The sequence below is a fragment of the Oncorhynchus nerka genome, unplaced genomic scaffold (genome assembly GCF_034236695.1).
Source record: "Oncorhynchus nerka isolate Pitt River unplaced genomic scaffold, Oner_Uvic_2.0 unplaced_scaffold_2997, whole genome shotgun sequence".
Classification (NCBI taxonomy): Eukaryota; Metazoa; Chordata; class Actinopteri; order Salmoniformes; family Salmonidae; genus Oncorhynchus; species Oncorhynchus nerka.
Window position 1 is genome coordinate 2,749 of NW_027038302.1, and position 14,647 is coordinate 17,395.

The 14,647-nt window shown below is 49.1% G+C and overlaps 1 protein-coding gene across 1 annotated transcript; it reads left to right on the top strand.

Moving 5' to 3' along the window:
• The first annotated feature begins 318 nt into the window (after positions 1–318).
• LOC135566907 (stomatin-like protein 1) lies at positions 319–3,972 on the top strand. Its single transcript, XM_065014468.1, has 2 exons — positions 319–558; positions 3,806–3,972. The coding sequence occupies exons 1-2, from the start codon at positions 327–329 to the stop codon at positions 3,970–3,972; spliced, it is 399 nt and encodes a 132-aa protein (XP_064870540.1). The 5' UTR covers positions 319–326.
• The last annotated feature ends 10,675 nt before the right edge of the window (positions 3,973–14,647 follow it).

Genomic DNA, 14,647 nt, shown 5'->3' on the forward strand with positions numbered 1-14,647 from the left:
AAACCAAACATTGAAATACCGTTATAGAGGTAAAGTGAAAGCCCAAAGTGATCTATAGTCTTATCGCCAACCTAATATGCATCGGGTCACAGTTATCATCTAATATCTGTTAGGGTCACTGTATCTTGGGTAAGTTAGTACTCATAACATCTCTTCTACCGTTGAAGTGGATGGTCCCTCTCTCCATCTTCCCTCACTTCCTCTCTCCTCGCCTCCTTCTGAAAACCCATTGCAGTTCCTCCGTTTAGGTCCTCTCCTACAAAGTGTTTTTATAGAAGGAGAGAGAGGATGTGAAATCTACGGTTTCTTAACCTTTTCTTTCCCAGATGGACATCAATGAGATGACTAAGCCCTGGGGTCTGGAGGTAGACAGGGTGGAGCTGACTGTAGGTGCTGTCCTGAAGCCCCCAGAGGACCATTCATCTGGGCCTGGCTCGGTCATCCTACCCCCCTCTATTCCTGGTCTCGAGGGCCTGGCTGGACCCATACAACAACTGGCTATGCACTTCCTGGGCAATATGGCTGGCGGTAACCATGGAGCTCCCCTGGTTAGGACAGGTACAGTCACAATGGAGCTCCCCTGGTTAGGACAGGTACAGTCACAATGGACCTCCCCTGGTTAGGACAGGTACAGTCACAATGGACCTCCCCTGGTTAGGACAGGTACAGTCACAATGGACCTCCCCTGGTTAGGACAGGTACAGTCACAATGGACCTCCCTGGTTAGGACAGGTACAGTCACAATGGACCTCCTGGTTAGGACAGGTACAGTCACATAGTAACAATGGACCTCCCCTGGTTAGGACAGGTACAGTCACAATGGACCTCCTGGTTAGGACAGGTACAGTCACAATGGAGCTCCTGGTTAGGACAGTACAGTCACAATGGACCTCCTGGTTAGGACAGGTACAGTCACAGTGGGCTCCCCTGGTTGGGACAGGTAGGGTCACAATGGACCTCCTGGTTAGGACAGGTACAGTCACAATGGACCTCCTGGTTGGGGATTGGGTACAGTCACAATGGACCTCCCCTGGTTAGGACAGGTACAGTCACAATGGAGCTCCCCTGGTTAGGACAGGTACAGTCACAATGGACCTCCCCTGGTTAGGACAGGTACAGTCACATAGTAACAATGGACCTCCCCTGGTTAGGACAGGTACAGTCACAATGGACCTCCCCTGGTTAGGACAGGTACAGTCACAATGGACCTCCCCTGGTTAGGACAGGTACAGTCACAATGGACCTCCCCCTGGTTAGGACAGGTACATCAAATGGACTCCCTGGTTAGGACAGGTACAGTCACAATGGAGCTCCCCTGGTTAGGACAGGTACAGTCACAATGGACCTCCCCTGGTTAGGACAGGTACAGTCACATAGTAACAATGGACCTCCCCTGGTTAGGACAGGTACAGTCACAATGGAGCTCTCCCAGATTTGGGACAGGTACAGTCACAATGGACCTCCCCTGGTTACAGGACAGGCTGTAACAATGCCCTCCCTGGTTAGGACAGGTACCACAATCCCATAGTAACAATGGACCTCCTGATTTTTGGATAACAGGCCAGTCACAATGGAGCTCCTGGTTAGGACCAGGTACAGTCACAATGGACCTCCTGGTTAGGACAGGTAGGATCACATGGTAACAATGGATGACCTCCTCTGGTTAGGACAGGTGATCACATAGTAGCAATGGATATCCCCTGGTTAGGACAGGTAGAATGCAGTGGAGCTCCTAGTTGGGGTGAGTACAGTCACATAGTAATAATGGGCCTCCCCTGGTTGGAACAGATGCAGTGCAATGGACCTCCCCTGGTTAGGACAGGTACAGTCACATATTAACAATGGGCCTCCCTGGTTAGGACAGGTACAGTCACAATGGACCTCCTGGTTAGGACAGGTACAGTCACATATTAACAATGGACCTCCCAGTTGGAGACAATTCCCCAGTCCTGACTGGACCTCCTGGTTAGGACAGGTACAGTCACATAGTAACAATGGACTCCCTGGTTAGGACAGGTACAGTCACAATGGACCTCCCTGGTTAGGACGGGTACAGTCACAATGGAGCTCCCTGGTTAGGACAGGTACAGTCACATAGTAACAATGGACCTCCCCTGGTTAGGACAGGTACAGTAACAATATACCTCCCTGGTTAGGACAGGTAGAGCCACATAGTAACAATGGACCTTCCCTGGTTAGGACAGGTACAGTCACAGTAACAATGGACCTCCCCTGTTAGGACAGGTACAGTCACAATGGACCTCCTCTGGTTAGGACAGGTACAGTCACATGGTAACAATGGACCTTCCTGGTTGGACAGGTACAGTCACATAGTAACAATGGAGCTCCCTGGTTAGGGACAGATACAGTCACATAGTAACAATGGATCTCCCCTCCCCTGGTTAGAGACAGGTATAGTCACATAGTAACCTGTGGACACTCCCTGGTTAGGACGGGTACAGTCACAATGGACCTCCTGGTTAGGACAGGTACAGTCATGATAGTGCAATGGACCTCCCCTGTTAGGACAGGTACAGTAACAATATACCTCCCTGGTTTAGGACAGGTACAGTCGCAATGGACCTCCCCTGGTTAGGACAGGTACAGTCGCAATGGACCTCCCCTGGTTAGGACAGGTACAGTCTCAATGGACCTCCCCTGGTTAGGACAACCTGCAAAATCGGCAGTGTATCAAATACTTGTTCTCCCCACTGTAGTGATAATGATACAGACAGACAGACAGACAGACAGACAGTACCAGGCAAAAGTTTGGGCACACCTACTCATTCAAGTTTGACATTTTCTTTTTACTATACAGCATCAGCTTCTCTGTATCTCTGTGTCCTCAGAGGACAGCATCAGCTTCTCTGTATCTCTGTGTCCTCAGAGGACAGCATCAGCTTCTCTGTATCTCTGTGTCCTCAGAGGACAGCATCAGCTTATCTGTATCTCATGTCTCAGAGGACAGCATCAGCTATACATGTGTATATTGCTGTCAGGGGACATCAGCTTCTCAGGCCAGGTGAGCAGTGCTCCCCTGGCTATAAGATTGTGCAGACCCAGGGATGAAGCTGTAACCAGGCCCCATGTCAGTGCTGGAACTGTGCGAGGGCCTTCTCCTCTCAAGTCTCTGAATTAGTCGGGTAGGAGCCTGCTTCCTGTTCCTCTCCAATGTTACTGACCCGAACAGACAAGCTATTACGTAGACCTGAGCCAAGGTGAGACGACGACAAACTGTCATTCTATAAGAGTCTTATAGGCCCGGGTTTCCTGGACAAAAGCATTCTCTGAGGATGGTTTGTTCTAGGTCTGGGAAACTGGCGTGACATTGTTTTGCAAACATGGTCTCTGGACCTCCTTTGTCATGTAAAGCAAATGACTAGTTTGGGCGGCAGGGTAGCCTAGTGGTTAGAGCGTTGGACTAGTAACCGGAAGGTTGCAAGTTCAAACCCCCGAGCTGACAAGGTACAAATCTGTAGTTCTGCCCCTGAACAGGCAGTTAACCCGCTGTTCCTAGGCCGCCATTGAAAATAAGAATTTGTTCCTAACTGACTTGCCTGGTTAAATAAAGGTAAATAAAAACAACAACAAATAACAGTCTCTATCCCTCCGGCCTGTGTTTGATAAGATAAACCTTTTTTTTAGGGCCAGTTTCCCCCAGACACATTCAGCCCTCACGAAAGATAACTTTCAATAGGATTGAACATCCGTTCTAGTTTTGGAAGCTTGATCTGTATTCCCAGTAAGTCGTTATCATCTCTGTCAGATAACAGACTAACGGTGAGTTCCTCCCCTCTGTGTGTAGGTAGTGGCTCAGCAGGACCAGGGTCCCCTCCAGAGGGCCAGGTACCAGACGTCACCCTCAGTATGACGGACCAGGACCTGCTGGCTGTGTTCGAGGGAACCCTGCGACCCTTCGCAGCCTACGCCACTGGGCGACCCAAGGTCCAGGGAGACCTGAGGCCTGCATGAGCTGGAGGGAAGTCCAAGCTACTCGACCCCTTAAGCACTGGCTTCAGACCTGTCCTTTATATAAATACTCTAGATCCCTAAGTACCTCATGGTTCTGACCTTAACCACTGGCTTCAGACCTGTCCTTATACAGAGTACCAGGTCCTAGAAATACATGGTTCAGACCTTAACCACTGGCTTCAGACCTGCCTTTATATAAATGCAGGTCCTAGAAATACATGGTTCTGACCTTAACCACTGGCTTCAGACCTGCCTTTATATAAATACCAAGTCCTAGAAATACATGGTCACTAATAACAGTTCATATAGACCCATCTCTTTAATGATGACAAGCATGCCAATCTCTCATGGCTCAAAGTGGAAGAGATTTGACTTCCTCATTACGTGTTTTTGTGTGTTGACAAGCTGAAGGTACCTGAGCTGTCTGTTTAAAGTACTGGCCACACAGCTCGGATAAAAATGCATACCCCACAAGACATGCCACCAGAGGTCTCTTCACAGTCCCCAAGTCCAGAACAGACTACGGGAGGTGCACAGTACTACATAGAGCCATGACTACATGGAACTCTATTCCACAGTACTACATAGAGCCATGACTACATGGAACTCTATTCCACAGTACTACATAGAGCCATGACTACATGGAACTCTATTCCACAGTACTACATAGAGCCATGACTACATGGAACTCTATTCCACAGTACTACATAGAGCCATGACTACATGGAACTCTATTCCACAGTACTACATAGAGCCATGACTACATGGAACTCTATTCCACAGTACTACATAGAGCCATGACTACATGGAACTCTATTCCACAGTACCTCATAGAGCCATGACTACATGGAACTCTATTCCACAGTACTACATAGAGCCATGACTACATGGAACTCTATTCCACAGTCCTACATAGAGCCATGACTACATGGAACTCTATTCCACAGTACTACATAGAGACATGACTACATGGAACTCTATTCCACATTACGACATAGAGCCATGACTACATGGAACTCTATTCCACAGTACGACATAGAGCCATGACTACATGGAACTCTATTCCACAGTACTACATAGAGCCATGACTACATGGAACTCTATTCCACAGTACTACATAGAGACATGACTACATGGAACTCTATTCCACAGTACTACATAGAGCCATGACTACATGGAACTCTATTCCACATCAGGTAACTGATGCAGCAGTAGAATCAGATTTAAAAAGCAGATAAAAACACACCTTATGGAACAGCGGGGACTGTGAAGAGACACACACAGGCATAGACACATGCACACACACACACGATAACACACACACACATAGGCACAGACCCATGCATACACACACATAATAACACACACACTATACATACACATGGATTTAGCACTGTAGATATGTGGTAGTGGTGGCCTGAGGGTACACACTTAATGTGTTGTGTATTCTGTAATAAATATATTGCAATGTTTTTAAAATTGTGTAACTGCCTTAATTTTGCTGGACCTCAGGAAGAGTAGCTGTTGCCTTGGCAGGAACTAATGGGGATCCATAATAAACCCCAGGAAGAGTAGCTGCTGCCTCGGCAGGAACTAATGGGGATCCATAATAAACCCCAGGAAGAGTAGCTGCTGCCTTGGCAGGAACTAATGGGGATCCATAATAAACCCCAGGAAGAGTAGCTGCTGCCTTGGCAGGAACTAATGGGGATCCATAATAAACCCCAGGAAGAGTAGCTGCTGCCTTGGCAGGAACTAATAAAGGGATCCATAATACAAACCCCAGGAAGGCTAGCTGCTGCCTCGGCAGGAGCTTAATAGGATCCATAATACACCCCAGGAAGAGTAGCTGCTGCCTTGGCAGGAACTAATAGGGATCCATAATAAACCCCAGGAAGAGTAGCTGCTGCCTTGGCAGGAACTAATGGGGATCCATAATAAACCCCAGGAAGAGTAGCTGCTGCCTTGACAGGAAACTATGGGGATCCATAATAAACCCCAGGAAGAGTAGCTGCTGCCTCGGCAGGAACTAATGGGGATCCATAATAAAGCCCAGGAAGAGAGCTGCTGCCTCGGCAGGAACTAATGGGGATCCATAATACACCCCAGGAAGAGTAGCTGCTGCCTTGGCAGGAACTAATAGGGATCATAAAAACCCCAGGAAGAGGAGCTGCTGCCTTGGCAGGAACTAATGGGGATCCATAATAAACCCCAGGAAGAGTAGCTGCTGCCTTGGCAGGAACTAATAGGGATCCATAATAAACCCCAGGAAGAGTAGCTGCTGCACCACAAACAGTGGAACTAATGGGGATCCTGAAGATTAGCTGTCAGCTTGGCAGGAACTAATGGGGAACCATAATGGGGACCCATAATAAATAATACAAATGAACACATTCAGTTCACATAGATGGGTTGGCATTCTCTCCTCCACCTACTCATCAACATAAAGATGGGTTGGCATTCTCCTCCACCTACTCCTCCTCATCCAGATGGGTTGGCATTCTCCTCCACCTACTCGTCAACATCCAGATGGGTTGGCATTCTCCCCTCCACCTACTCATGAACATCCAGATGGGTTGTCATTCTCCTCCACCTTCTCATCAACATCAGATGGGTTGGCATTCTCCTCTACCTCTCATCATCCAGATGGGTTGGCATTTCCTCCACCTACTTGTCATCATCCAGATGGGTTGGCATTCTCCTCCACCTACTCAACATCCAGATGGGTTGACATTCTCCTCCACCTACTCATCAACATAAAGATGGGTTGGCATTTCTCCTCCACCTACTCATCAACATCCAGATGGGTTTGGCATTCTCCTCCACCTCTCATCAACATCCAGATGGGTTGGCATTTCTCCCTCCACCTTCTCATCAACATCCAGATGGGGTTGGCATTCTCCCTCCACCTCATCAACATCCAGATGGGTTGGCATTCTCCTCCACCTTCTCATCAACATCCAGGATGGGTTGGCATTCTCCTCCACCTACTCAACATCCAGATGGGTTGGCATTTATCCACCTCCTCGTCAACATCCAGATGGGTTGGCATTCTCCTCCACCTACTCATCAACATCCAGATGGGTTGGCATTCTCCTCCACCTACTCATCAACATCCAGATGGGTTGGCATTCTCCCCCACCTACTCATCAACATCAGATGGGTTGGCCCTCCCTCCATCTCTCATCAACATCCAGATGGGTTACATTCTCCTCCACCTTCTCATCAACATCCAGATGGGTTGGCATTTCTCCCCACCTTCTCATCAACATCCAGATGGGTTGGCATTCTCCTCCACCTTCTCATCAACATCAAGATGGGTTGGCATTCTCCTCCACCTACTCCCTCAACATCCAGATGGGTTGGCATTCTCCTCTACCTACTCCTCAACATCCAGATGGGTTTGGCATTCTCCTCAACCTATTCCTCAACATCCAGATGGGTTGGCATTCTCCTCCACCTACTCATCAACATAAAGATGGGTTGGCATTCTCCTCCACCTACTCATCAACATCCAGATGGGTTGGCATTCTCCTCCACCTACTCATCAACATCCAGATGGGTTGGCATTCTTCCTCCACCTTCTCATCAACATCCAGATGGGTTGGCATTCTCCTCCCACCTCATCAACATCCAGATGGGTTGGCATTCTCCTCCACCTTCTCATCACATCCAGATGGGTTGGCATTCTCCACCGCTCCTCAACATCCAGATGGGGTGGCATTATCCTCCACCTACTCATCATCCAGATCAACATCAACATCCAGATGGGTTGGCATTCTCCTCCACCTACTCATCAACATCCAGATGGGTTTGCATTCTCCTCCACCCACCTCTCAACATCCAGATGGGTTGGCATTCTCCACCTTCATCATCTGGATGGTTTGGCATTCTCCTCCACCTACTCAACATCCAGATGGGTTGGCATTCACCTTCTCAACATCCAGATGGGTTGGCATTCTCTCTCTACCTTCTCATCATCCAGATGGGTTGGCATTCTCTCCAACTACTCATCAACATCAAGATGGGTTGGCATTCTACTCCACCTACTCTCAACATCCAGATGGGTTGGCATTCCCTCCACCTACTCCTCCTCATCCAGATGGGTTGGCATCTCCTCCACCTACTCGTCAACATCCAGATGGGTTGGCATTCTCCTCCACCTACCAAAATCCAGATGGGTTGGCATTCTCTCCACCTACTCATCAACATCCAGATGGGTTGGCATTCTCCCCCACCTACTCATCAACATCCAGATGGGTTGGCATTCTCCTCCATCTACTCATCAACATCCAGATGGGTTGGCATTCTCCACCTTCTCATCAACATCCTGATGGGTTGGCATTCTCCTCCACCTTCTCATCAACATCCAGATGGGTTGGCATTCTCCTCCACCTTCTCATCAACATCAAGATGGGTTGGCATTCTCCTCCACCTACTCCTCAACATCCAGATGGGTTGGCATTCTCCTCTACCTACTCCTCAACATCCAGATGGGTTGGCATTCTCTCAACCTATTCCTCAACATCCAGATGGGTTGGCATTCTCCTCCACCTACTCATCAACATAAAGATGGGTTGGCATTCTCCTCCACCTACTCATCAACTCCAGATGGGTTGGCATTCTCCTCCACCTCTCAAACATCCAGATGGGTTGGCATTCTCCTCCACCTTCCTCATCAACATCCAGATGGGTTGGCATTTCTCCTCCACCTCATCAACATCCAGATGGGTTGGCATTCTCCTCCACCTTCTCATCAACATCCAGATGGGTTGGCATTTCTCCTCCACCCGACTCCTCAACATCCAGATGGGGTGGCATTATCCTCCACCTCTCATCATCCAGATGGGTTGGCATTCTCCTCCACCTTCTCATCAACATCCAGATGGGCTGGCATTCTCCTCCACCTACTCATCAACATCCAGATGGGTTTGCATTCTCCTCCACCTCCTCAACATCCAGATGGGTTGGCATTCTCCTCTACCTTCTCATCATCTGGATGGTTGGCATTCTCCTCCACCCCTACTCAACATCCAGATGGCTTGGCATTCTCCACCTTCTCATCAACATCCAGATGGGTTGGCATTCTCCTCTACCTTCTCATCATCCAGATGGGTTGGCATTCTCCTCAACTACTCATCAACATCAAGATGGTTGGCATTCTACTCCACCTACTCCTCAACATCCAGATGGGTTGGCATTCTCCTCCACCTACTCCTCCTCATCCAGATGGGTTGGCATTCTTCCACCTACTAACATCAGATGGGTTGGCATTCTCCTCCACCTACTCAAAATCCAGATGGGTTGGCATTCTCCTCCACCTACTCATCAACATCCAGATGGGTTGGCATTCTCCCCACCTACATCAACATCCAGATGGGTTGGCATTCTCCTCCATCTACTCATCAACATCCAGATGGGATGGCATTCTCCTCCACCTTCTCATCAACATCCAGATGGGTTGGCATTCTCCCTCCACCTTCTCATCAACATCCAGATGGGTTGGCATTCTCCTCCACCTTCTCATCAACATCAAGATGGGTTGGCATTCTCCTCCACCTACTCCTCAACATCCAGATGGGTTGTCATTCTCTCTGCCTACTCCTCAACATCCAGATGGGTTGGCATTCTCCTCAACCTATTCCTCAACATCCAGATGGGTTGGCATTCTCCTCCACCGACTCCTCAACATCAGATGGGATGGCATTATCCCCCACCTACTCATCATCCAGATGGGTTGGCATTCCTCCACCTTCTCATCAACATCCAGATGGATTGGCATTCTCCACCTTCTCATCAACATCCAGATGGGTTGGCATTCACCTCTACCTTCTCATCATCCAGATGGGTTGGCATTCTCCTCCAACTACTCATCAACATCCAGATGGGTTGGCATTCTACTCCACCTTCTCATCAACATCCAGATGGGTTGGCATTCTCCTCCACCTTCTCATCAACATCAAGATGGGTTGGCATTCTCCTCCACCTATTCCTCAACATCCAGATGGGTTGGCATTCTCCTCCACCGACTCCTCAACATCCAGATGGGATGGCATTATCCTCCACCTACTCATCATCCAGATGGGTTGGCATTCTCCTCCACCTTCTCATCAACATCCAGATGGGTTGGCATTCTCCACCTTCTCATCAACATCCAGATGGGTTGGCATTCTCCCTCTACCTTCTCATCATCCAGATGGGTTGGCATTCTCCTCCAACTACTCATCAACATCCAGATGGGTTGGCATTCTCCTCTCATCCAGATGGGTTGGCATTCTCCTCCACCTACTCGTCAACATCCAGATGGGTTGGCATTCTCCTCCACCTACTCAACATCCAGATGGGTTGGCATTCTCCTCCACCTACTCGTCAACATCAGATGGGTTGGCATTCTCCTCCACCTACTAACATCCAGATGGGTTGGCATTCTCCTCTTACCTTCTCATCAACATCAAGATGGGTTGGCATTCTACTCCACCTACTCCTCCTCATCCAGATGGGTTGGCATTCCTCCTCCACCTACTTGTCAACATCCAGATGGGTTGGCATTCTCACCTACTCAACATCCAGATGGGTTGGCATTCTCCTCTACCTTCTCATCATCCAGATGGGTTGGCATTCTCCTCCAACTACTCATCAACATCAAGATGGGTTGGCATTCTACTCCACCTACTCCTCAACATCCAGATGGGTTGGCATTCTCCTCCACCTACTCCTCCTCATCCAGATGGGTTGGCATTCTCCTCCACCTACTCGTCAACATCCAGATGGGTTGGCATTCTCCCTCCACCTACTCAAAATCCAGATGGGTTGGCATTCTCCTCCACCTACTCATCAACATCCAGATGGGTTGGGCATTCTCCCCCACCTATCAAACATCCAGATGGGTTGGCATTCTCCTCCATCTACTCATCAACATCCAGATGGGTTGGCATTCTCCTCCACCTTCTCATCAACATCCAGATGGGTTGGCATTCTCCTCCACCTTCTCATCAACATCCAGATGGGTTGGCATTCTCCTCCACCTTCTCATCAACATCAAGATGGGTTTGGCATTTCCTCCACCTACTCCTCAACATCCAGATGGGTTGGCATTCTCCTCTACCTACTCCTCAACATCCAGATGGGTTGGCATTCTCCTCAACCTATTCCTCAACATCCAGATGGGTTGGCATTCTCCTCCACCGACTCCTCAACATCCAGATGGGATGGCATTATCCCCCACCTACTCATCATCCAGATGGGTTGGCATTCTCCTCCACCTTCTCATCAACATCCAGATGGATTGGCATTCTCCAACTTCTCATCAACATCCAGATGGGTTGGCATTCACCTCTACCTTCTCATCATCCAGATGGGTTGGCATTCTCCTCAACTACTCATCAACATCCAGATGGTTTGGCATTCTACTCCACCTTCTCATCAACATCCAGATGGGTTGGCATTCTCTCCACCTTCTCATCAACATCAAGATGGGTTGGCATTCTCCTCCACCTCAACATCAGATGGGTTGGCATTCACCTACTCCTCAACATCCAGATGGGTTGGCATTCTCCTCCACCTATTCCTCAACATCCAGATGGGTTGGCATTCTCCTCCACCGACTCCATCAACATCCAGATGGGATGGCATTATCCTCCACCTACTCATCATCCAGATGGGTTGGCATTCTCCTCCACCTTCTCATCAACATCCAGATGGGTTGGCATTCTCCACCTTCTCATCAACATCCAGATGGGTTGGCATTCTCCTCTACCTTCTCATCATCCAGATGGGTTGGCATTCTCCTCCACCTACTCATCAACATCCAGATGGGTTGGCATTCCACCTCTCTTCAGATGGGTTGGCATTCTCCTCCTCATCCAGATGGGTTGGCATTCTCCTCCACCTACTCGTCAACATCCAGATGGGTTGGCATTCTCCTCCACCTACTCAACATCCAGATGGGTTGGCATTCTCCTCCACCTACTCTCAACATCCAGATGGGTTGGCATTCTCCTCCACCTACTCAACATCCAGATGGGTTGGCATTCTCCTCTACCTTCTCATCAACATCAAGATGGGTTGGCATTCTCCCACCTACTCCTCCTCATCCAGATGGGTTGGGCATTCTCCTCCACCTACTTGTCAACATCCAGATGGGTTGGCATTCTCCTCCACCTACTCAACATCCAGATGGGTTGGCATTCTCCTCTACCTTCTCATCATCCAGATGGGTTGGCATTCTCCTCCACCTACTCATCAACATCCAGATGGGTTGGCATTCTACTCCATCTACTCCTCAACATCCAGATGGGTTGGCATTCTCCTCCACCTTCTCATCAACATCCAGATGGGTTGGCATTCTCCTCCACCTTCTCATCAACATCCAAATGGGTTGGCATTCTCCTCCACCTTCTCATCAACATCCAAGATGGGTTGGCATTCTCCTCCACCTACTCTCAACATCCAGATGGGTTGGCATTCTCCTCTACCTACTCCTCAACATCCAGATGGGTTGGCATTCTCCACCTACTCCTCAACATCCAGATGGGTTGGCATTCTCCTCCACCTATTCCTCAACATCCAGATGGGTTGGCATTCTCCTCCACCGACTCCTCAACATCCAGATGGGATGGCATTATCCTCCACCTACTCATCATCCAGATGGGTTGGCATTCTCCTCCACCTTCTCATCAACATCCAGATGGGTTGGCATTCTCCACCTTCTCATCAACATCCAGATGGGTTGGCATTCTCCTCTACCTTCTCATCATCCAGATGGGTTGGCATTCTCCTCCAACTACTCATCAACATCCAGATGGGTTGGCATTCTACTCCACCTACTCTTCAACATCCAGATGGGTTGGCATTCTCCTCCTCATCCAGATGGGTTGGCATTCTCCTCCACCTACTCGTCAACATCCAGATGGGTTGGCATTCTCCTCCACCTACTCAACATCCAGATGGGTTGGCATTCTCCTCCACCTACTCGTCAACATCCAGATGGGTTGGCATTCTCCTCCACCTACTCAACATCCAGATGGGTTGGCATTCTCCTCTACCTTCTCATCAACATCAAGATGGGTTGGCATTCTACTCCACCTACTCCTCCTCATCCAGATGGGTTGGCATTCTCCTCCACCTACTTGTCAACATCCAGATGGGTTGGCATTCTCCTCCACCTACTCAACATCCAGATGGGTTGGCATTCTCCTCCACCTACTCATCAACATCCAGATGGGTTGGCATTCTCCTCCACCTACTCATCAACATCCAGATGGGTTGGCATTCTCCTCCATCTACTCATCAACATCCAGATGGGTTGGCATTCTCCTCCACCTTCTCATCAACATCCAGATGGGTTGGCATTCTCCTCCACCTTCTCATCAACATCCAGATGGGTTGGCATTCTCCTCCACCTTCTCATCAACATCAAGATGGGTTGGCATTCTCCTCCACCTACCTCAACATCCAGATGGGTTGGCATTCTCCTCTACCTACTCCTCAACATCCAGATGGGTTGGCATTCTCCTCCACCTACTCCTCAACATCCAGATGGGTTGGCATTCTCCTCCACCTATTCCTCAACATCCAGATGGGTTGGCATTCTCCTCCACCGACTCTCAACATCCAGATGGGTTGGCATTATCCTCCACCTACTCATCATCCAGATGGGTTGGCATTCTCCCTCCACCTTCTCATCAACATCCAGATGGGTTGGCATTCTCCTCTACCTTCTCATCATCTGGATGGTTGGCATTCTCCTCCACCTACTCAACATCCAGATGGGTTGGCATTCTCCACCTTCTCATAAACATCCAGATGGGTTGGCATTCTCCTCTACCTTCTCATCATCCAGATGGGTTGGCATTCTCCTCCAACTACTCATCAACATCCAGATGGGTTGGCATTCTCCTCTACCTTCTCATCAACATCAAGATGGGTTGGCATTCTCCTCCATCTACTCATCAACATCCAGATGGGTTGGCATTCTCCTCCACCTACTCCTCCTCATCCAGATGGGTTGGCATTCTCCTCCACCTACTCGTCAACATCCAGATGGGTTGGCATTCTCCTCCACCTACTCAACATCCAGATGGGTTGGCATTCTCCTCCACCTACTCATCAACATCCAGATGGGTTGGCATTCTCCTCCAACTACTCCTCAACATCCAGATGGGTTGGCATTCTCCTCCACCTACTCCTCCTCATCCAGATGGGTTGGCATTCTCCTCCACCTACTCGTCAACATCCAGATGGGTTGGCATTCTCCTCCACCTACTCAACATCCAGCTGGCCTTAGCTTTCCTGACTGACTGCGTGTATTGGTTCTGACTTCCTGAACAGTTGCATATCACGGGGCTATTCGATGCTATTGCAGTCCGCCACAGGATGTTTTTGTGCTGGTCGAGGCAGTCAGGTCTGGAGTGAACCAAGGGCTGTATCTGTTCTTGGTTCTGCATTTTTTGAACGGAGCATGCTTATCTAAAATGGTGAGGAAGTTACTTTTAAAGAATGACCAGGCATCCTCAACTGACGGGATGAGGTCAATGTCCTTCCAGGATACCCGGGCCAGGTCGATTAGAAAGGCCTGCTCACAGAAGTGTTTTAGGGAGCGTTTGACAGTGATGAGGGGTGGTCGTTTGACTGCGGCTCCGTGGCGGATACAGGCAATGAGGCAGTGATCGCTGAG